The sequence below is a fragment of the Phyllobates terribilis genome, unplaced genomic scaffold, assembly GCF_046119375.1.
Source record: "Phyllobates terribilis strain yellow unplaced genomic scaffold, ASM4611937v1 Scaffold_7__3_contigs__length_470593459, whole genome shotgun sequence".
In the NCBI taxonomy this organism is placed as follows: Eukaryota; Metazoa; Chordata; class Amphibia; order Anura; family Dendrobatidae; genus Phyllobates; species Phyllobates terribilis.
In genome coordinates, this window is record NW_027362767.1 from 358,350,705 (window position 1) to 358,376,509 (window position 25,805).

Consider the following 25,805-nt stretch of genomic DNA (forward strand, 5'->3'; position numbering starts at 1 on the left):
TGCACAAATTATCCACAAGCCTTCTGTCCTCCTAGAAAGAGAAGTTACCTGCAGATATCTTCCATTACACAGAAGACAGCGGCAGTGATAGAGGCGAGGATACGGGCTCATTGCTACAGGCCAAATAAACAAAAGGTATATTGAAAGAGCCCCACACTCTCTGGCAATCAGATCTTAACAGGTCAGGCCCATGACAGCTTTGGTGATCAGCTGCTATCACCAGCATTTAGCCAAGAGATAATGAAAGCGCCAGGCCAGCCTAACAGTGATCATCTGTCATCAGTGGAGAAAGCCATGACATGCATGAATACACAATTCTGGGTCCTTCATCAGAAGCACACCCCCCCCCCCCCCCCCCCCCCCCCGATATGATGCCCAAATGCCTAATAGACAGGGGTGGTTGTTATTTGTTTAACCCCCCCCCCATAGGCCCCTTTTTTTGCACTTGTGATGATACTGTATAGCTGTGCTTAAAGGGTTATTCTCACATTAAATGGGAAAAGTTTAATGTGCTTGTTAGGGCTCATTCAGATGTCAGTTTTGAGTACAAGTACTCTCCATAGTTTTCACAAATAGACCATGGGGCCATTCACATGTTCGATTTTTTTCCTTGGACTAAGCGGTCCACGGAAAAATGTCAGATGTTGATCTGAGTGTCAGATCAAAAACAGACAATGCAAGTCAATGGGTCTGTGAGAATCAGACTGCACTCTGCCGTTAGGCTGGCTGGATTACTGGATCTGGATAACTTCAGTGTCACTGCGCTCCTCCAATGCTGCCTCTGCTTGCAACAAGGAAAAGCGCACAATTCAGGCTAGCTGTCAATCAGGAGTACACCACCCCTCGGCAAGAAGAAAGCCGAGAGGCAGAGTAGCAGTGCGCTACTGAAACAGAGAATAAAACCCTTTTAATATACTACACTAAATATTGGTTTTATTTTATGTAAATATTTAAAATCAAAGGAAAATAACTTAACACAGCAGCAGCGCCCCCTGCAGTAACAATGCACTGGGATTAATCTCATCCACAGCTCTCAGCATGTCCAGTGTGATGACCTGCACAGCAGAGAGTCCCTGAGGAAGCTTCAGTATAATACAAGATGTGAAAACTTCCTAATGTACAGTGTAGATGTGGGTCACAAAAACAGGAAGAGCACATGACCGCTGTCTGCACAACGCTGGAGGGCTCATCCCCGAGCACATCCATGTGATCACACCATGTACGAGCCGTGCTGCAACATCCGCCTTATAGAGATTGTCATGTGCAGGAAAATCATCGATTTTCCACATTACATTATTGTACGTTCAGTGCAGCGGACAGAAAAGCAGCTGGAGACTTACAGACCAGGAAATCACACAGACACCTGCTAAAACTTACAAGTCATAGCATGAAAATTCAACAGCTACTTATAAGAAAAGTGCATCACAAAGAAGGGCCAAGGCTCTAGTATGAAGAGTGCAGAGAATACATAGTAATGGTCCCAGTCACATCCATGCCCTGCTTCTGGTTATAGCAGTTTACCGCCCCCTTAACCACAAAAGTTGTTGTTATGCTATGTGCCCACGATGCAGAAATGCTTAGGATTTTTTCCTGAGCGTTTCTGCATCTCCCTGGCAGAAAAAAACGCATGCGGATTGTACATGCGTTTTTCTGCAAGGGACAAGCGGATGTGAAGCGTTCTTCACTTGCATTTCCGCATGCGGGTTGACAAGCGATCTTAGCATCACTTGGAAAAGTGCTTGACAACTTGTTCACACTATATAAATCCATGCAACCGGCATGGATTTATATAGTGTGACCCGAGAGAATGTCAAAAAATAAACCTATACTTACCTTCTGATGGCCCCTGCAGTCTGGCTGCGCTCCTGTGCTGGCTGCCGGCAGATCACGGTATACTGTACTGAAGGACCTGCCGTCACATGACTGACGTCACCGCAGGTCCTTCAGTCCTGCGCGATCTATCGGCAAGCGAAGACAAGGAGACCGGGGGCCGTCGGAAGGTAAATATAATCTTTATTTTATTCTTTTTTTTACAGCTTTTAATGGTACCTGGGTGTGGAGGAGAGTCTCCTATCCTCCACACCCGGGTACCATCTGCACATTAGAACGCACCAATAACGCAAGTACAGATGCAGTCTTGCGGAATTGGCGCGTTCTAATGCAAGTCAATGGCGGCGAAAACGCAGCACTTCCGCAAAATAATTGGTAGTGCTGCGTTTTTTTCCGCAAGGATAATCCGCAGCGGAAATTTCCACAGCATGTGCACAGCACATGAGGATTATCATTGGGGGACATTGCAGACCTTCTACCATGCGTTTTTTTAAGCGTTTCTGCAGCGTTTTTGCCGCTGCGGAGACGCTTAAAAAACGCATCGCGGGCACACAGCCTTTTAAAGGGATTCTGTCAACAGGTTTTTGCTATGTAATCTGAAGACAGCAGAAGATAAGGGATGAAACACAGAATTCAGTGATGTGTCACTTATCAGGCTGTGTGTTTGCTTACAATGAAGTTTTTATTACTACGACATTATTATTGCTGTAACTAGCTGCCAAGTTGTCCGACTCCGCACCCTCTGGTGATGAGCAGCTTCTGTCAACAGACCATGTACATACAGAGCCTGGTGAGGGCGGGGGAAGCTTTACAGCTCTGCTTCATCCTACATCTAAGAACTCTGATTGTCACAACTGCTGCACCCAGGAAACTAAGTGGACATCACAAATCAAGAGTCTCTGCCCCTACATCATGCTGCTCTTAGATGAAATAGCAAAAACCTGGTGACAGATTCCCATTGATGAGCACCTGTCACCAGCTCATAAGTGGCCACTTTTTGCGCTTATTTAATTCCTACTGCGTCCCTGAATATTACAATGTAGTCAGATAAGACTGCTCATGCCCTACAGTTTTACCCAAATGTGCTTTATATTCCAGAGAAAATGTACAAAATGCAAATAAAACGGATTACAATGAGTCAGGCAATTACGGCTAAAAATAACAATACTTTTCTCTTCTTTTGTCTAAATGTGTGATGACTCACTGAAATTGCAAGAATCAGATTGGCATCCTTTTACCATTAGACCCCATGCACATAATTGTATCCGAGTTTCTCCATACAGCGCCCATATCCTGCACATGTTGTACCCAGTAACCAGCGTGGGATCCACTAGATAGCTTGGCATGATGCAGCTTTACCTGGCAGTCCATTCAATACAACAGAGTGTGTGGCCACCATCCGTACCCCCGATTAGCTGACAGCCAGGGGTTTTAGCATCGTGACCTGTGACTGATCATATTGCGCATTTAGAAAATGGGATTGTCACTGTTCGGGTAACCCTCTGATGTCAGGGCCACAATCCTGGCCAGGGCATGGATGTGATCGCGGCAATCACTGGTGATGAGTTTGTCAACGCAGCGCCAGGAATTGAATTTTAGAGGTTGCATGCTCACCCCAGCCAGAAGATGAAAAAAAGAAAGTAACAGACATAGGTGAACGTTGGAGGATCAGTAAAACATGTTTGTTTGTTTTGTTTTTTTTTATTATGCTTCCGTTTGTTTAGGAGAAAAAAAAACAAAAACACATTCTGTACTTTTTCTTGGCAATTCTTAGATGGCTATCCTGCACGCTCACTTAGCTGCTGGACAGGATTCTGTACAGAAATAAGCAGTCAAGACAGGTTTCCTTCAGAAGTACCGGACAAGGGTGGGGGGTGAGAACTCATGCATACCTAGAATAAACACAGAGGCAGGGGCCGACATACCGAATGGGGCCCGCTGCCTCCTAAAAAGCCGCTAACAGCAATACATCCCTAAATTATATATGCGAAGCAGCACAAATTGCTCAGAATTTCTGGTAGTTAGAGATAGCGGGGACCCATACAGTGGTATATAAAAGTTTGGGCACCAGTGGTCAAAATTACTGTTATTGTGAACAGTACAGCAAGTTGAAGATGAAATGATCTCTAAAAGGCTAAAGTTAAAGAGGATGCATTTCCTTTGTATTTTAGGCAAAAAAAAATTATATATCAATAATTTTTTTACATTTTCAAATTTTCAAATAGGAAAATGAGCTGATAAAGTCTGGGCACCCTGCATGGTTAGTACCTAGCAGCTTCCTCTTTTGAAAGTATCACAGCTTGTAAAAGCTTTTTGTAGCCAGACAAGAGACTTTCAATTCTTGTTTGAGGGATTTTCATCCATTCTTCCTTGGAAAATTCTTTCAGTTCTGAGAGATTCCTGGGTTGTGGTGCATGCTCTGCGATTTTGAGGTCTAGACACAGATTTTCAATGATGTTCAGATCGGGGGACTGTGAGGGCCATTGTAAAACCTTCAGCTTGCGCCTTTTGAGTTCATCTATTGTGGATTTTGACGGACAGTCACTTCCAAAACATAAAACTGGTGTGTATAGGTGGTTACTAAGAGTAGCCATCTCCATACATAACCAACAAATAAAGTAGCACACTGTACCGAGAGTCGCCTTACTGTGGCTGCCGAGTACACATGAGGCCAGGTACACCTACACACACCAGTTTTCTGTTTTGGAAGTGAGGTCAGTCCTTAGATATTTGTATACATGGGCTTACTGACTAAACACTCCACCCCTCAGCCTCAGGCTGTTTAATTATAGCAGGATCCTACCTTCCCATACACATGCAGAATTCAGTCTAAGAGAGGATTCACACTAGGCAGGTTCCCAGCAACAAGAGTCGCGTTAGCGTGGCTGCTAGGTACACATGAATTGACCAATATATGCGCTAAGATTTCTCATTTATTTCTATTTTCTAGAGCAGTAATGCTATTCAAATTTCATATATTTCATGTTTGCATGTTATAGCGCTTCAGAGTGCTACTTTATTTGTTGGTTATATATGGAGATGGCTATTCTTGGTAAGCACCTGTACACACCTGTTTTCTGTTTTGGAAGGGACGATCAGTCTTTTTATAACTGCCATTTCTTAGCTACATTTCGAACTGAAGAAAAGGCAACTTGAAAGCACTTTGCTCTCTTCTTATAGCCTTCTCCTGCTTTGTGGGCCTCCACCATTTTCACAGTGCTAGGCACCTGCTTAGAAGAACCCATGGCTGCTGTTTTTTGGCACAAGGTCAGAGGAGATCGTTTTTTTATAAAGCTGGGAAATTTGCATCACCTGGCCTTTCCTAACGAGGATAGTGAATAAGCCATAACCCTAACAGGTTAATTAAGGTCTGAAACCTTGGTCAGTTATGTAAGCACACAAATCTCCAAGGGTGCCCAAACTTTTGTATCAGCCCATTTTCCTTTTTGTAATTTTTAAAATGTAAAAAAAAATGCCAATTTTTTTTTTGCCTAAAATACAAAGGAAAAGTGTCATCTTTACGTCTTTTAGAGATCATTTCATCTTCAACTTGCTTAACTGTTCACAATAACAGTAATTTTCACCAAGAGTGCCCAAACTTTTACATGCCACTGTATACTGGTCTTGCACAGGTGTCCCCTGGTATCTGTGTCCACCCTGATCCTTCTAGCTTAAAGGGAACATGTTATGTTGTACATTCAGTCTGATCTGTGGACAGAACTGTAAGGAGAAGCTGAGCAGAATGATATACAGGTTTGCTGGAGAAGATTCAGTAAAACTGGCATTTTATTGATTGAAATCCCTGCTGTTTGTAGGAGTCCAGTGGGCGGTCCTACTCAGTGACTGACCGCTCTCTGCATGCAGTATGTCCGTCCACTGGACTGCTACGAACACCAGTGATTTCAAAGAAAAAAAAAAAAAACAAGTTTTACTGAAACATTTCCCACATATATCGATCTGATCAGCTCCACCTGCTCTACAACATCCTGCAGATCACATAACATTTTCAACAAGACTTTAAAGAAATCCTAAAGCACAGCAAATATTGCAACCTACCTGTCCATTATTAGTCCATGAGGAATGTAGACCTTTTCCAAATCCGCTGCATAATGCTTAGGAATACAGAACAGGTCAAGGTCGTATCCTTGTTCATCATCAGCAAGCTGCAGAAAAGAATATATATTTGAATAAGTAATCCTAGCGATAAACCTCCACGTTCTGTCAAGTGCAGCGGAAACTGAGATACATGCAAAAGGCACAAACACCATGCAATGTGACAACCCATAGAACTTTGCAAAGTGCCGTCATTATCAGAAGGCTTTATTATTTCAAGAGTAGATCGAAAACGTCTAGCGATTTACTAATCGCTGAGGATGGCTTTGTAAGGCAGTAAAGCAGTAAGGCAATAGCAACCAGTTTGTCTTAAATATCTGATGGTGAACTGGAACTGAACTAAGGAGGAGGAGAACTGGCTGGAACCTCGCCACATTCTCCATTGTATAGTAACATAAATGGAGAGGAGGTTGTAAAACAAGCGCTGATATGGACACCAGACCTTACCGACTATGGAGCTCAGTAAGAGTGGAAAAAGCAAAATGTTCATAGTACGCTTTCCCACCGGCACTTTTTGACCGGGTCTGTTTCTAAAAAATGCTTAAAAAAAGCGTTCAATCTTCCTATTGATTTCTATGGAAAAACCACTTGCTGTTCATATGTTCAGTCTTTCAACACCACCAAGCATTTTAAAAAAAAAAAAGTGTACTTTTTTCTGCAAAAATAACTCATGGAAAGGCTAAAAAGACACCTGTAAGATTCTGGCGTGTCTGAGAATTTTTGCCTTAAAAAAATAAATAAATAAAAGTAAGAAAATGTAAAAAGTTTACAGAAAACGCCAATGCAAAATGTAAATAGAAACCCTGTAGAATGAAAAAAAAATGCAGAAAAAAAGAGCAATTCCTAAAGTATATTCTACTTGAAAAACACCTTTTTTTTACGGCTGGATAAAACGTAGTGTGAACGTACCCTTAAACGGAGTGTGTGCGTTTGGTTTTAACTTACAACATAATACATAGAATCACCACGCTTAGGCTAAGTGCCCACGTAGCGTTTTTCAAGCGTATATGCTGCGGAATTTCCGCAGCGTAAACGCTTGTGAAACGCTAGGTAATCCGCACCCCATGGTCCCCAAGGGGATTCCGCAAGTTCTATGCACATGCTGCAGATTTTTCCGCAGCGTTTATGCTGCGCTCAAAAATCCGCAGCATGTCCATTCATTTTGTGGAAGCGCGGCGTAATCGCCGCCATTGACTTGCATTGAGACGCACATAATCCGTGTCAGTACATTTGTACTCACGGATTATATGCGTTTCAATGTGCGGATGGTACCCAAGTCTGGAGGAGAGAAGACTCTCCTCCAGACCTGGGTACCATAGAACCTGTTAAAAAAAGAATAAAATAAAAAATAAAGTTTATATTCACCTTCCGACGGCCCCCGGTCTCCTTCCCTTTGCTTGCGGGCAGGACTGAAGGACCTGCGGTGATGTCACAGTCATGTGACCGCAGGCCCTTCAGTGCAGTGTCCCGCGATCTGCTGGCAGACAGGAGCGAGGGCAGCTACACACGCCGGGCCATCGGAGGGTAAGAATAGGTTTATTTTTAAACATTCTTACGGTCACACTATATAAATCCATGCTGTTTGCATGGATTTATATAGTGTGACCTAGTTGTCAAGCACTTTCCAAGTGATGCTAAAATCGCCTGGAAAGCACTTGTCAATCCGCATGCAGAAACGCATGTGAAAACGCTTCAAATCCGCATGTACAATGTGCATGCGTTTTTTCAGCCATGGAGATGCAGAAATGATGCAGAAATTTTCTGCTTCATTTCTGCATCGTGGGCACATAGCCTAAGGGTACGGTAGATCTGAAACCTCGGTCACTCCAGCTCTACTCCTCACCTTCTGCTTGGCCCACAGATCCTTTGCCTGGAGTCACACAGTTTAGAGGCTGTCAGTGAAGCAGCGGCACTAGGCGGAGCATAGAGCTGGAGTGACAGAGGCTTCAGATGTACCATAGCCATATTCATTCAAATGTTGATTTCTTATTAACAGAGGAACGCACTGGCCATGTAATGGTATTGCTGCACTTGTCTTATTTTACCTATTACTTGAATTTATTTTTTTTGCTCTACTTGATGTCATATATGAACTTGTCATTTACATTTCTATCATACAGGCACAGATTTTTTTAAAAAAATCCTCTGTGAGTGTGCCTGTGTGTGGCTATAGAGCTGGGTTCAGGCGAACGTACGGAAGAAGAAGAAAAAAAAAAAAAAAAAAAATCGTACGATTTTCATCCAGAGAAGAAAAAAAATAAATAAATGGGGTGAGGGAGAAAGATCAGGCATTTATCGTTCTCCTGGCATTTGCCAAACCCTGACTCGTCCATCAGATGCCAGATGGAGACATGTGATCTGGCACTGCACAGAAAACGTTTTCACTGCTTCAGAGTCCAGTGGTGGTGGCTTTACACTAATCCAGCCAATTTTGGCATTGCGCTTGTGATGTTAGGCTGCATGCAACTGCTCAGTTATAGAGATCCGTGCAATGAAGCTCCTGACACACAGATTCGGTGCAGAGGATAATAACAGGAGGTCTGGACTCTGCAGTTATAGAGTCAGCAGAGCGGTGGTGACTTTTATGCCCTGTGCTCCTCAGCACTCAGTGACTCTGCTCTGTAACTTTACATGGTCTCCACTTCGTTACGTCTTGCCCTCTTTAGATGTCCCAGCTCTACTTCCACTGTATAAAGTTTGCTTTACCACGTGTTATTTAAACACAGATTTTTCTCAAGGGCACAGCGACAAGTTCTGTGAAATATGTAACCTTGAATGTTTCCATACCTACGGCGAAGCACCTCCGCTGAGCGCCTCCCGAGTGATTAGGAACAGAACAAACATCTTTTGTTATACAGAATATCATATAACACGTTAGAGATCCCAAACAAAGTGTGTGCCCAGCTGTAAAAGTGCTAAACCCATGCCAGCTCCAGAAGCAACACAGGGCACTGCACCACCGTCACCATGCACTATGCAGGACTGACCGGAAGTGGTCTATTAAGCAGAGTGTCTGTTTTTGGCTCATACATAAAAAAAAAAAAAAGCAGAAATGGAGGGCGAGAGGAAATAAATGTCTGCACAATGCAATGATAGCAAATGTGATTGACGATCAGAGTGTGGAGGTAGTTCATACTCATACTCGTCATGGGCATCAAAGATAAATCAATGGGGACGTGTGAAGTGTGACTTACCAAATTTAGGTCTAAGGGGTAACGTTTCTCCTTGTGGAGAGTGACATACCAACTCTGGCATGTCAAGGTAAGGAGGCCTATTCGCCGAGCAATGCTCCTCTGGGAAATTTAATATGCAAATTGCCTCTTCAGAGAAAAAGAGGACTTGAACTCTATAGCGCCAAATTTAGACATACGCCTTGCCCCTTTCTATATAGGGCATGCCTGAAAAACACCCGACAACTGAGCCCAAGGCACAAACACCATTATTTTCAGACCTGAGCATACAGCCTGGACCCACTTGTGCAAACTCATTGCAAAAGCGGCTTCCTGGTGGCCCCTCTACGTATAGACTTGAGACCGTAGCACGGGGCTCTCGCCTCTTCTTCCAAAGGTCACCCATTATTTTGGTGGCAGTAGGTAACCCAGCTTATACAATGAAAGGTTTCACCCTGACATCTCAGACTCATAAGCGCCTCTCAATCTGATGTCTACGGGGTAAGGTCAGAGATTTTGCACTGTAGTAGATTATCACCTACAAGTACCCTGCTGCCCTGGCACAGTACCACATGCTTACACACGTAGTATAATTGCATGGGGGGCAAGAAGGGGTTAAAACTAATAAAACCCATCAGGCAGCCGCAGCAGTGTCACCGTGCCGTGCTCACTACTGATATACGAGACACTGCCGTCCCAGCGCCCATTTGCACGCGATGTGTATCTATATATCCTGTGCTCCAGAAATAGAGAATATCCTATTCAGTCAGTAGACCCGTGTAACTGCACTCTGATGTCCACAACACTCAAGGCATAAAATAGCTTCTATGAGACTACAGCACAGCCTCACTGGTCACACAATAGTTAGCGAGACCAATATGATAAAAGCAGAACTGTGTATGTCCCCATGTGTGCAGGAAGGAGTGTGCAAACTGCAGACAGCTGCTCAGCACCACCGGAGCCGGGACTATCAGTGCTGCACATAGAGATCTACAGAAAAAACACATGCCGACCCTGGCAGGATCAAACTGGACACCAACAATCTGCTGCCAGCTCACAACCAGCAGCTGCAATCCCCCCACCTGTGACTTCTTTTTACTCTTATCTTCAGAGATAACAGCCAAAAAAAATTCAATCAACCCCAAATTGTAGGCACTAGCAGAGAGTTTCTGGGAGCACCAGATACCGGCCTCTTGGGGTTTTGTCCAGCAAGAGAAATGTGTAAAAAGAAAATTATCTATTGTTTAAATCGGGTTTCTATGATTTTTTTATTTAACAGTGTTTATGTTTTTCATATCACTATATAAAAAGTAAAACAAAAAAAACCCTTGTAATTGTCATACTGACCACTAGGACTAATATTAGATCCCTACTTCATGTTGGGCACATGGACATGATCATCACTGTCCCCATTGGAGCTCACAATCTACATTCCCTATCTGTATATCTTTATGTGTGGGAGGAAACCCACCAAAACAAGGGGAAAGATACAAATTCCTTGCAGATGTTGTCCTTGGTGGGATTCAAGCTAGGACTCCAGTGCTGCAAAGTAACAGTGCTAATCACTGTGGTGCCCAAATATACAGAGGTTATCTGTCATTGTAATCCTATCTGTGATGATAATGAGGGAGCTGAAAAGTCTTCCAAGCCCCCCCCCCCCCCCCCCCCCCCCGTCTCATAGCGAGATCGCTGCTGTGTCACGGTTTTGATGACGCAACAGCGACCTCACCAGCGATGTCGCTATATGTGACACTTTGCAGCGATCAGGCCCTTGCTGTGAGGTCGCTGATCACTGCAAAGTGTCCTGGACCATTTTTTGGTCGTTGCCCTCCGGCTGGTCAGCACACATCGCTGTGTGTGACCAGTGGGAGCAGCGATCAGGCTGGTATCCATGATAAACATCAGGTTACTAGGGGCACATGCGCACTTAGTAACCCGCTGTTTATCATGGTTACGAGCCTGCTAAAGTGAGTGGTAACCTCCCGCTCACCGTAGCAGAGTGGTAACCATGATAAACAACGGGTTACTAGGTGCGCGTGTGCCCCTAGTAACCCGATGTTTATCATTGTTACCAGCCTGCTCCTGCTTCAGCAGGCAGCTAACCAGGAGCAGGACATCATGGAAAGATTCTTTCCACGATGTCGCTGCTACCTGATCGCTGGTGAGCCTGCCTGTTTGACAGCTCACCAGCGACCACATAGCGACGCAGCAACGATCCCTGACAGGTCGTATCGTTGCAGCGTCGCTAAGTGTGACGGGGCCTTAGGGCTATGTGCCCACGATGCAGAAATGCTCCGGCTTTTTCCTGAGCGTTTCTGCATCTCCCTGGCAGAAAAAACGCATGCGGATTGTACATGCGGATTGTACATGCGTTTTTCCTGCCAGGGACATGCGGATGTGAAGCATTCTTCACATGCATTTCCGCATGCGGGTTGACAAGCGCTTTCCAAGCGATTTTAGCATCACTTGGAAAGTGCTTGACAACTTGGTCACACTATATAAATCCATGCAAACGGCATGGATTTATATAGTGTGACCCGAGAGAAGGTAAAAAAATAAATCTATACTTACCTTCCGATGGCCCTCGTAGTCTTGCTTCACTCGGTGCTGACTGCCGGCAGATCGCGGTACACTGCACTGAAGGACCTACCGATGTCAGCGTCGCGTGACCCGTCACATGACTATGACGTCAGTGCAGGTCCTTCAGTCCATCGCGATTTGCAGGCAAGGGAGGACGAGCGCACCGGGGGCCGTCAGAAGGTAAGTATCATATTTATTTATTTTTTTATTTTTTTTTCCAGTTTCTATGGTACCCGGGTCCGGAGGAGAGTCTCCTGTCCTCTACACCATCCGCACATTAGAACGCATGGATTCCGCATCTACATATACAGTGATGCAAAATACATGCGTTCTAATGTTAGTCAATGGCGGCAAAAACGCAGCGCTTCCGCAAAATAATTGGTAGTGCTGCGTTTTTTTCCACAATGATAATCCGCAGTGGAAATTTCCGCAGCATGTGCACAGCACATGAGGATTATCATTGGGGAACATGGCAGGCCTTCTACCATGCGTTTTTTAAGCGTTTCTGCAGCGTTTTTGCTGCTGCGGAAACGCTTAAAAAACGCATCATGGGCACACAGCTATGTGAAGAATGAGATTTGGGATTTTCTTTATTTTTTAAATATAAGGATATGAAAAATTAAAAACATTATATGAAAGATACATATAGCATAAACTGCTGATTAAAATAAGAGATTTCCTAATGACACATTGCTCCCAGAATGGTACCTTAGTCATCTACTGCATAAGTATCTGATCACAGAGACCCCCACTTCCCATGTCCCCAGTTGAAAGCTGTGACAGTTTCGCTTTGCAAAAAAAAAAAAAAAAAAAAAAGTGGTCTATAGGAATGATATAGACAACTAAGAACAGCGTGTCGCTATATCCATCAGTCCCACAGGGACAGCACAAGTGCTCAGCCAAAGCTCTGCTGAAATGGTTTCATGAGACCGAACCATGTCAACAGTGGGGGTCTCAGCGATCAGAGATTATGTGAATTGGTGTAGATTCCAGAGTAAACCCTTTAAGGGATAATAACGTATTCATCTTCACCATTATGTCACTGCAGAGTTGCCGTTCCGGAGACTCAGAAAGCTGGGTAGCAATCTGGAATGGTGGCATTATTATTGGCTGTCACCCACTCTTCCAAGCTAGAATAGATGCAGAAATATTGACTGGTGGCTCTGGGCTACTAGGCCCCATCTTCTCCAAGACACGAGGCCTGTGTGCATCAGTATAACACAGAGGGGTCTCCGGAGTCGCACAGCTGTACAGAAACTACATTGCCATAAGCAGCGCAAGCTGTATGTGCACAGTCACACAGACGGCATATAGCTGCCACTCCGCAGAGGATGCACATGGACAGGAGGTGACCATCAGTTTGTGTCTCCCTTATTTTAGGATCAGCAGGACCCCAATCCACAGCAGTCAGCCTGATGGTGGTGCCCCGGTCCGCCGTGTGATTGTGCTCCTCCACATTCCCACCTCTGATATTTCTGACTAATAATAATATAAGACCAGCCAGGAAGCGGCTCACTCATCCTTTCCCAGACACGTGGGATCCTGCAGGTTGATGACCACACCGTCCCACAATCAGCGCAGCCCCCGGGATCAGTGTAGACGGCTCCAGTCTGCACAGACCCCACAGCACTTTACGCTACAGCTACAAATCTCCCAGGACCGCAGTGTCGCCATCTAGTGCGCGTCCTCGTCATGACACGTCTCTTATCCCTGGCAGCACGTGCGCCAGTCATGACACGCGCTGTGGTCCCTGACAGTATACGACGGGCTCCAGTCCTGGTCGCAGCTTGTCCCTAATCCCCTGTGTATATAGAAAAGTACAAACCGGTCACATATCACAACCCCCTCCTATATCACAATATATCCTGGCTTGTCCATATATATCCATAGCTTGTTCCTGGCCAAAGACTGGCCTTAATATGAAGAAACGTAAACGCGTCCAGTCCGCTGTGACCTGTACTCCCTCTATCACGATATATTCCCCCATATCACCAGTCACATACACCCTCATCCTCCACTTATCATGACATGGACATATACTTATTGTAAACCCTTCATCACATCAGGGGATTGGCAGTATAAATACACTCTATATACTCCCTCTGATCTCTATAGCGTGACATACACGACTCACTGACCATTAGCCAATCCCTTCATTATTATCTACAGCCCCCAGTCACACACATCCACCTCATATCGCCTGCTTCTATCACCATACAAAAAGCAGCTCTTCTATACGATATCACGATATAGCGCGCATCCTTATCGTGACACAGAGAGCTCCTCGCTCCTTACCCGAACCCTGTATCGCGATATAGCGCCCCGCGCAGCAGGTGAGGCGGAGGCGCCGGCAGTTGCCATGGCGCCTGGTGATCACAGCCCGCGTTGCTGCTGCTGCATGGAGGCTGCCAGAGCCGTCCTGTCCCCGCCCGGTGTCACCTTCCTCCTTCACATACCGGCAGAACCGTTACCGAGAGCGGAGACCCCGGGAGCCGAGCAGCGGGCCCGGCCTGACTCACCACGACACAGGGGCTCGCCATGTCTGCTGCTCCGGACCGCGTCAGGGAGACGACAGGCTGCGTGCGTGTCCTCCGCCGGCACCGCGCTCACTGCTCACCTCACAGGCCGCAGCCTGCAGACAGTGCACACATGGCCCGGGGCCGCCCGCCCGCCAGCAGGGGAGGAGGAGCCGCCGCCTCCGCACAGCAGAGCCGGGACTACTGCCGGAAACCACGTCCTGCACCAACCTATCTGTACATGTGTCTGTCCAACTGAGTGTGTGTAGATATACACATATATACTTACAGCTGCAGATCACTCAATTACATCATCAAAAAGTTAATTTATTTCAGTTCTTCAATACAAAAAGTGAAGCTCATATATTATATAGAGTCATTACAAACAGAGTGATCTATTTCAAGTGTTTATTTCTGTTAATGTTGATGATTATGGCTTACAGCCAATGGAAACACAAAGGTCATTATCTCAGTAAATTAGAATACTTTATAACAACAGCTTGAAAAATTATTTTAAAATCCAAAATTCTATTCTAATTTACTGAGACTGAAATAAATTAACTTTTTGATGATATTCTAATTTAGTGAGATGCATGTGTGTATCTGTCCATCCATCTGAGTGCATATATATATATATATATATATATATATATATATATATATATATATATGTGTGTGTGTGTGTGTGCATATGTCCATCTGTCCATCTATCTATTCTGTGTTTGTCTGAATATATATACACTGCTAAAAAAAATAAAGGGAACATTAACATACCACATCCTGGATATCACTGAATGAAATATTCCAGTTGAAAATCTTTATTCATTACATAGTGTAATGTGTTGAGAACAATAAAACATAAAAACTATCAATGTAAATCAAAATTAATATCCCATGGAGGTCTGGATTTGGAATGATACTCAAAATCAAAGTGTAAAATCAAATTACAGGCTGATCCAACTTCAGTAGAAATGCCACAAGGCAAGGAAATGATGCCCAGTAGTGTGTGTGGCCTCCACGTGCCTGTATGACCTCCCTGATCTCATCCCGGTACCTAATGGCAGTCAGGCTACCTCTGGCGAGCACATGGAGGGCTGTGCGGCCCTCCAAAGAAATGCCACCCCACACCATTACTGACCCACTGCCAAACCGGTCATCTGAAGGATGTTGCAGGCAGCAGATCGCTCTCCACGGCGTCTCCAGACTCTGTCACCTCTGTCACATGTGCTCAGTGTGAACCTGCTTTCATCTGTGAAGAGCACAGGGCGGCAATGTGGAATCTGCCAATCTTAGTGTTCTCTGGAAAATGGCAATTGCCCTGCACGGTGTTGGGCTGTAAGCTCAACACCCACTTGTGGACGTCGGGTCTTCATACCACCTTCATGGAGTCTGTTTCTGACAGTTTGAACAGACACATGGATGTTAGTGGCCTGCTGGAAGTCACTTTGCAGGGCTCTGGCACTGCTCCTCCTTGCACAAAGTAGGAGGTATCGGTCCTGCTGCTGGGTTGCTGCCCTCCTACGGCCCCCTCCACGTCTCCTGGTATCTGCTCCATGCTCTGGACACTACGCTGACAGACACAGCTGCCCTTCTTGCCACAGCTCGCATTGATGTGCCATCCTGGATCAGCTGCACTACCTGAGCAACTTCTGTGGCTTCTAGACACCGCCTCATGCTACTGTACCTGTGGGGGTGAGAGCAATGAAGACATGCAAAAGTGACCAAAACAACAGCCAAAAAGAATGAGAACAGAGAAATGGTCTGTGGTCACCACTAGTGATGATCGAGCATGCTCGTTACTTGAGATTTACGAGCATGCTCGGGAGTTTTCCGAGTATCTTCAGCATGCTCGGGTGTTATGTTTTTGTCACTCCGTGCTCATGTTTTTAGACTGTTTGACAGCTTTAATACACGTGATGAATGCCTGTTTCTTAGGCATTCCTCACATTTATTAAAGCTGTCAAACAGTCGCAAATCATGAGCACGGATTGACTAAAACATAACACCCGAGCTGAAGATACTCGGCGAGCACCCGAGCATGCTCATCGAAAGGGTTAACAGAGCATGCTCGCTCATCACTAGTTACCACCTGCAGAACCACTACTTTATAGGGGGTGTCTTGCTGATTGCCTATCATTTCTACCGGTTGTCTGTTCCATTTACACAACAGCAGGAGAAATTGATTCACAATCAGTGTTGCTTCATAACTGGACAGGTTGATTTCACAGAAGCGTGATTGACTTGGAGTTACATTGTGTCGTTTAAGTCTTCCTTTTATTTTTTTTGAGCAGTGTGTGTGTGTGTGTGTATATATATATATATATATATATATATATATATATATATATATACACATATACATACATACATATACATATATACACACAGTGCATTGTGAAAGTATTTGGCCCCCTTGAACTTTTCTACCTTTTGCCACATTTCTGGCTTCAAACATAAAGATATAAAATTCTAATTTTATTGGGAAGAATCAACAACAAGTGGGACACAATCGTGAAGTGGAACGAAATTTATTGGATATTTTAAACTTTTTTAACAAATTAAAAACTGAAAAGTGGGGCGTGCAATATTATTCGGCCCCTTTACCTTCAGTGCAGCAAACTCACTCCAGAAGTTCAGTGAGGATCTCTGAATGATCCACCAGGCAGGTCCGAGATACTGTTGTGGCGAAGTTTAAAGCCGGATTTGGATACAAAAAGATTTCCCAAGTTTTAAACATCTCAAGGAGCACTGTGCAAGTGATCATATTGAAATGGAAGGAGTATCAGACCACTGCAAATCTACCAAGACCCGGCCGTCCCTCTAAACTTTCATCTCGAACAAGGAGAAGACTGATCAGAGATGCAGCCAAAAGGCCCATGATGACTCTCGATGAACTGCAGAGATCTACAGCTGAGGTGGGAGAGTCTGTCCATAGGACAACAATCAGTCGTACACTGCACAAATCTGGCCTTTATGGAAGAGTGGCAAGAAGAAAGCCATTTCTCAAAGATATCCATAAAAAGTCTCGTTTGAAGTTTGCCACAAGCCACCTGGGAGACACACCAAACATGTGGAATAAGGTGCTCTGGTCAGATGAAACCAAAATCGAACTTTTTGGCCACAATGTAAAACGATATGTTTGGCGTAAAAGCAACACAGCTCATCACCCTCAAAACACCATCCCCACTGTCAAACATGGTGATGGCAGCATCATGGTTTGGGCCTGCTTTTCTTCAGCAGGGACAGGGAAGATGGTAAAATTGATGGGAAGATGGATGGAGCCAAATACAGGCCCATTCTGGAAGAAAACCTGTTGGAGTCTGCAAAAGACCTGAGGCTGGGACAGAGATTTATCTTCCAACAAGACAATGATCCCAAACATAAAGCAAAATCTACAATGGAATGGTTCAAAAATAAACGTATCCAGGTGTTAGAATGGCCAAGTCAAAGTCCAGACCTGAATCCAATCGAGAATCTGTGGATAGAGCTGAAAACTGCTGTTCACAAACGCCCTCCATCCAACCTCAATGAGCTCGAGCTGTTTTGCAAGGAAGAATGGGCAAGAATTTCAGCCTCTCAATGTGCAAATCTGATAGAGACATACCCCAAGCGACTTGCAGCTGTAATCGCAGCTAAAGGTGGCGCTACAAAGTATTAACTCAAGGAGGCCGAATAATATTGCACGCCCCACTTTTCAGTTTTTAATTTGTTAAAAAAGTTTAAAATATCCAATAAATTTCGTTCCACTTCACGATTGTGTCCTACTTGTTGTTGATTCTTCCCAAGAAAATTTGAATTTTATATCTTTATGTTTGAAGCCAGAAATGTGGCGAAAGGTAGAAAAGTTCAAGGGGGCCAAATACTTTCACAACGCACTGTATATCTCCGCAACCTTACTTTAATTGTTCTTTTACTTTGCATTCTATTCATTGGTAAAAATAAACTATTACCATTCCTATTGTTCAAAGAATTTACTTTGCTGAATTTTTACTCCCACCTAAACCTTTTGCTCAGTACATACATGCACACATTACCGTCATGCAGCTACATACAGTATATGTACGTTTTGCAGATCTGCTGATACGTGTGTACATTATGCTTGTACATCTGCAATCAACAATATCCAACACCCAGTGCAAATTAGGTTTATCCACTAAAATGTACAAAGTTTCTACAATTTGCAATAAACCTGAAAAATTTAACCAGTTCATGACTAGATGTCCCCGGGGCCCTTGTACATGCGGCGTTAAGAACTTTAACATCTTTTCTGTTTGGTTATTTAAAATTTTGCCTCTTTTTTGTGCTACATTTTTTTTTTACATTTTTATATGTTTTTGATTTTGCCAAAATCGGGGTAAAGTGTAAAGAAAAAAGTAAACATAGTATTTTTTATATATTTTTTTTTCTATGATCACAAAGGACCACTAAAACTCATTCTAAGTTGTATTCCCATTAATATAACCATTAATTTTATATATGGCACATATGTTTTTGCTTTTATTATGGATTTAGACTAGTCGTACTATTAGCGGCTTTCTTTTTTTTTTTAATTTATTTACCTTTTTTTCACTGATTAATTTTTTTATTTCACACACTGCACCATCCATAAGGTTATAAAAGACCTCTGGGGGCATTTCAACATTTTCAGACATTTTTTTCTGTGATGCAGCAGATCCCATTCCTTCCAAGAAACACCTCACAACAACATAAAATGTATCTTGCCTTTATTTGCCTCCTCTGAGGATCAGACCCAATGGTGGGTAGTGATGCGCATAACCTAAGCCCTAAAACATCTTTTGATATGTAATGTAGCATGTGAAAGAAGGCCAATAAAGTCCAGTCTGGGGCCAGTCTGTCTGGGGTTGTGTAAGAATGAAGCCCCCTGCAGAGAAGAACAATTATATACATCCCCCTCCCCAGGTGCAGGCCAGGTGAATGTTAATGATTCAGGTAAGACCCTCATATACATTAAAGGGGTTGTCAGGTCAAAACCCACAAGTCTGCAGTCACTCTGTGTGACTGCAGATTTATCGATCCCCCAGAGCAGGCACTGAGCACTGCGGGGATTCACCGGCTTCAGACCCGGGAACAGAGGGTATGTATGAGTTATACATACTCCCGGTCAGCGGGCGCGGCCTCACTCTCCATTCACTTCTATTGAGCGGCTTTATACAAGTTTGTGGAGAGTGAAGCTGCGCCCACTGACCAGGAGTATGTATAACTCATACATACCCTCTGTTCCCGGGTCCCACAGAATAATGGGTCCCATATAGTCCTCCATACAGAATAATGGCCCCACATAGTCCTCCATACAGTATAATGACCCAACATAGTGCTCCATACAGAATAATGGGCCTCATATAATCCTCTATACAGAATAATGGGCCCCACATAGTCCTCCATACAGTATAATGGCCCCCACATAGTCCTCCATACAGTATAATGGACGCCACATAATCCTCCATACAGAATAATGGCCCCACATAGTCCTCCATACAGAATAATGGGCCCCACATAGTATTCCATACAGAATAATGGGCCCCACATAGTACTCCATACAGAATAATGGGCCCCACATAATCCTCCATACAGTATAATGGGCCCCACATAATCCTCCATACAGAATAATGGGCCCCACATAGTCCTCCATACAGAATAATGGGCCCCACATAGTCCTACATACAGTATAATGGGCCCCACATAGTGCTCCATACAGAATAATGGGCCCCACATAGTCCTCCATACAGTATAATGGGCCCCACATAGTCCTCCATACAGAATAATGGGCCCCACATAGTCCTCCATACAGTATAATGGGCCCCACATAGTCCTCCATACAGAATAATGGGCCCCACATAATCCTCCATACAGTATAATGGGCCCCATATAGTCCTCCATACAGAATAATGGGCCCCACATAATCCTCCATACAGTATAATGGCCCCACATAGTCCTCCATACAGAATAATGGGCCCCATATAGTCCTCCATACAGAATAATGGGCCCCATATAGTCCTCCAGACAGAATAATAGGCCCCACATAGTGCTCCATACAGAATAATGGGCCTCATATAATCCTCTATACAGAATAATGGGCCCCACAAAGTCCTCCATACAGTATAATGGGTGACACATAATCCTCCATACAGTATAATGGGCCCCACCTAGTCTTCCATACAGAATAATGGGCCACACATAGTCCTCCATACAGTACTATTTGCCCCACATAATTCTCCATACAGTATTATTTGCCCCACATAATCCTCCATACAGTATAATGGGCTCCACATAATCCTCCATACAGTATAATGGGCCCCACCTAGTCTTCCATACAGAATAATGGGCCCCACCTAGTCCTCCATACAGAATAATGGCCCCACATAGTCCTCCATACAGAATAATGGGCCCCATATAATCCTTTATACAGAATAATGGACCCCACATAGTCCTCCATACAGAATAATGGCCCCACATAGTCCCCCATACAGTATAATGACCCCACATAGTCCTCCAGACAGAATAATGGGCCCCATATAGTCCTCCAGACACAATAATGGGCCCCACATAGTCCTCCAGATAGAACAATGACCCCACATAGTGCTCCATACAGAATAATGGGCCTCATAATCTTCTATACAGAATAATGGACCCCACATAATCCTCCATACAGTATAATGGACCGTACATAGGCCGCTATATAGAATAATGCCCCCCCCCCCACATAGTCCTCCATACAGTATAATGGCCCCACATAGTCCCCCATACAGTATAATGGCCCCACATAGTCCTCCATACAAAAATAATGGGCCCCATATAGTCCTCCAGACAGAATAATGGGCCCTACATAGTCCTCCATACAGTATAATGGGCCCCACATAGTCCCCCATACAGTATAATGGCCCCACATAGTCCTCCAGACAGAATAATGGGCCCCACATAGTCCTCCATACAGTATAATGGGCCCCACATAGTGCTCCAAACAGAATAATGGGCCTCATATAATCCTCTATACAGAATAATGGACCCCACATAGTCCTCCATACAGTATAATGGGCGACACATAATCCTCCATACAGTATAATGGGCCCCACCTAGTCTTCCATACAGAATAATGGGCCCCACGTAGTCCTCCATACAGTATTATTTGCCCCACATAATCCTCCATACAGAATAATTACCCCACATAGTGCTCCAAACAGAATAATGGGCCTCATATAATCCTCTATGCAGAATAATGGGCCCCACATAGTCCTCCATACAGTATAATGGGCGACACATAATTCTCCATATAGTATAATGGGCCCCACCTAGTCTTCCATACAGAACAATGGGCCCCACGTAGTCCTCCATACAGTATTATTTGCCCCACATAATCCTCCATACAGTATAATGGGCCCCACATAATCCTCCATACAGTATAATGAGCCCCACATAATCCTCCATACAGTATAATGGGCCCACATAGTCCTCCATACAGAATAATGGCCCCACATAGTCCTCCATACAGAATAATGGCCCCACATAATCCTCCATACAGTATAATGGGCCCACATAGTCCTCCATACAGAATAATGGCCCCACATAGTCCTCCATACAGAATAATGGCCCCACATAGTCCTCCATACAGAATAATGGCCCCACATAATCCTCCATACAGAATAATGACCCCACATAGTCCTCCATACAGAATAATGGCCCCACATAGTCCTCCATACAGAATAATGACCCCACATAATCCTCCATACAGTATAATGGGCCCACATAGTCCTCCATACAGAATAATGGCCCCACATAGTCCTCCATACAATATAATGGCCCCACATAATCCTCCATACAGTATAATGGGCCCACATAGTCCTCCATACAGAATAATGGTCCCACATAGTCCTCCATACAGAATAATGGCCCCACATAGTCCTCCATACAGAATAATGGCCCCACATAATCCTCCATACAGAATAATGACCCCACATAGTCCTCCATACAGAATAATGGGCCCCACATAGTCCCCCATACAGTATAATGGCCCCACATAGTCCTCCATACAGTATAATGGGCCCCACATAGTCCTCCATACAGAATAATGGGCCTCATATAATCCTCCATACAGAATAATGGACCCCACATAATCCTCCATACAGCATAATGGACCATACATAGGCCGCTATATACAGTAGAATAATGGGCCCCACATAGTCCTCCATACAGAATAATGGAACCCACATAGTCCTCCATACAGAATAATGGAACCCACATAGTCCCCCATACAGTATAATGGCCCCACATAGTCCCCCATACAGTATAATGGGCCCCACCTAGTCTTCCATACAGAATAATGGGCCCCACCTAGTCCTCCACACAGAATAATGGGCCCCACATTGTCCTCCACACAGAATAATGGGCCCCACCTAGTCTTCCATACAGAATAATGTGCCCCACATAGTCCTCCATACAGTATAATGGACCCCACATAGTCCTCCATACAGAATAATGGCCCCATATAGTCCTCCATACAGAATAATGGGCCCCATATAGTCCTCCAGACAGAATAATGGGCCCACATAGTGCTCCATACAGAATAATGGGCCTCATATAATCCTCTATACAGAATAATGGGCCCCACAAAGTCCTCCATACAGTATAATGGGCGACACATAATCCTCCATACAGTATAATGGGCCCCACCTAGTCTTCCATACAGAATAATGGGCCCCACATAGTCCTCCATACAGTACTATTTGCCCCACATAATTCTCCATACAGTATTATTTGCCCCACATAATCCTCCATACAGTATAATGGGCCCCACATAATCCTCCATACAGTATAATGGGCCCCACCTAGTCTTCCATACAGAATAATGGGCCCCACCTAGTCCTCCATACAGAATAATGGCCCCACATAGTCCTCCATACAGAATAATGGGCCCCATATAATCCTTTATACAGAATAATGGACCCCACATAGTCCTCCATACAGAATAATGGCCCCACATAGTCCCCGATACAGTATAATGACCCCACATAGTCCTCCAGACAGAATAATGGGCCCCATATAGTCCTCCAGACACAATAATGGGCCCCACATAGTCCTCCAGACAGAACAATGACCCCACATAGTGCTCCATACAGAATAATGGGCCTCATATAATCTTCTATACAGAATAATGGACCCCACATAATCCTCCATACAGTATAATGGACCGTACATAGGCCGCTATATAGAATAATGGCCCCCCCCCACATAGTCCTCCATACAGTATAATGGCCCCACATAGTCCCCCATACAGTATAATGGCCCCACATAGTCCTCCATACAAAAATAATGGGCCCCATATAGTCCTCCAGACAGAATAATGGGCCCTACATAGTCCTCCATACAGTATAATGGGCCCCACATAGTCCCCCATACAGTATAATGGCCCCACATAGTCCTCCATACAGAATAATGGGCCCCATATAGTCCTCCAGACAGAATAATGGACCCCACATAGTCCTCCATACAGTATAATGGGCCCCACATAGTGCTCCAAACAGAATAATGGGCCTCATATAATCCTCTATACAGAATAATGGGCCCCACATAGTCCTCCATACAGTATAATGGGCGACACATAATCCTCCATACAGTATAATGGGCCCCACCTAGTCTTCCATACAGAATAATGGGCCCCACGTAGTCCTCCATACAGTATTATTTGCCCCACATAATCCTCCATACAGAATAATTACCCCACATAGTTCTCCAAACAGAATAATGGGCCTCATATAATCCTCTATACAGAATAATGGGCCCCACATAGTCCTCCATACAGTATAATGGGCGACACATAATCCTCCATACAGTATAATGGGCCCCACCTAGTCTTCCATACAGAATAATGGGCCCCACGTAGTCCTCCATACAGTATTATTTGCCCCACATAATCCTCCATACAGTATAATGGGCCCCACATAATCCTCCATACAGTATAATGGGCCCCACATAATCCTCCATACAGTATAATGAGCCCCACATAATCCTCCATACAGTATAATGGGCCCACATAGTCCTCCATACAGAATAATGGCCCCACATAGTCCTCCATACAGAAGAATGGCCCCACATAATCCTCCATACAGTATAATGGGCCCACATAGTCCTCCATACAGAATAATGGCCCCACATAGTCCTCCATACAGAATAATGGCCCCACATAGTCCTCCATACAGAATAATGGCCCCACATAATCCTCCATACAGAATAATGACCCCACATAGTCCTCCATACAGAATAATGGCCCCACATAGTCCTCCATACAGAATAATGGCCCCACATAATCCTCCATACAGTATAATGGGCCCACATAGTCCTCCATACAGAATAATGGCCCCACATAGTCTTCCATACAGCATAATGGCCCCACATAATCCTCCATACAGTATAATGGGCCCACATAGTCCTCCATACAGAATAATGGCCCCACATAGTGCTCCATACAGAATAATGGCCCCACATAGTCCTCCATACAGAATAATGGCCCCACATAATCCTCCATACAGAATAATGACCCCACATAGTCCTCCATACAGAATAATGGGCCCCACATAGTCCCCCATACAGTATAATGGCCCCACATAGTCCTCCATACAGTATAATGGGCCCCACATAGTCCTCCATACAGAATAATGGGCCTCATATAATCCTCCATACAGAATAATGGACCCCACATAATCCTCCATACAGCATAATGGACCATACATAGGCCGCTATATACAGTAGAATAATGGGCCCCACATAGTCCTCCATACAGAATAATGGAACCCACATAGTCCTCCATACAGAATAATGGAACCCACATAGTCCCCCATACAGTATAATGGCCCCACATAGTCCCCCATACAGTATAATGGGCCCCACCTAGTCTTCCATACAGAATAATGGGCCCCACCTAGTCCTCCACACAGAATAATGGGCCCCACATAGTCCTCCATACAGAATAATGTGCCCCACATAGTCCTCCATACAGTATAATGGACCCCACATAGTCCTCCATACAGAATAATGGGCCCCACATAGTCCTCCATACAGTATAATGGGCCCCACCTAGTCTTCCATACAGAATAATGGGCCCCACCTAGTCCTCCACACAGAATAATGGGCCCCACATTGTCCTCCACACAGAATAATGGGCCCCACCTAGTCTTCCATACAGAATAATGTGCCCCACATAGTCCTCCATACAGTATAATGGACCCCACATAGTCCTCCATACAGAATAATGGGCCCCACATAGTCCTCCATACAGAATAATGGCCCCACATAGTCCTCCATACAGAATAATGGCCCCATATAGGGGTGGTGGTTCTGGTGTCGCAGGCCAAATATAATCACCCTGCAGGCCAGAGTATGACATGTATGCGCTAGAGGAATCACGTAGCAGCTCTCATAGATGACATGCTGTAAGCCATAATCATCAACATTAACAGAAATAAACACATGAAATAGATCACTCTGTGTGTAATGACTCTATATAATATATGAGTTTCACTTTTTGTGTTGAAGAACTGAAATAAATTAACTTTTTGATGATATTCTAATTTAGTGAGATGCACCT

General features: G+C 44.4%; 1 protein-coding gene across 2 annotated transcripts in view; it reads right to left on the minus strand.

Annotated features, from left to right (window-relative positions):
* The window catches only part of HPRT1 (hypoxanthine phosphoribosyltransferase 1), a 37,152-nt gene extending 22,688 nt beyond the window's left edge, over positions 1-14,464 (minus strand). The window contains exons 1-2 of one of the 2 annotated variants that reach the window (XM_073641313.1): positions 13,989-14,134; positions 5,887-5,993 (exon numbers count right to left, since the gene is read on the minus strand). In XM_073641313.1, coding sequence (XP_073497414.1) covers positions 5,887-5,993; positions 13,989-14,054 — 173 coding nt within the window. In that variant the 5' untranslated portion in view covers positions 14,055-14,134. Of the gene's footprint in view, positions 1-5,886; positions 5,994-13,988; positions 14,135-14,212 lie in introns of those variants that run through there. The other variant, XM_073641314.1, reaches the window with a different exon arrangement.
* Between the last annotated feature and the right edge of the window lie 11,341 nt (positions 14,465-25,805).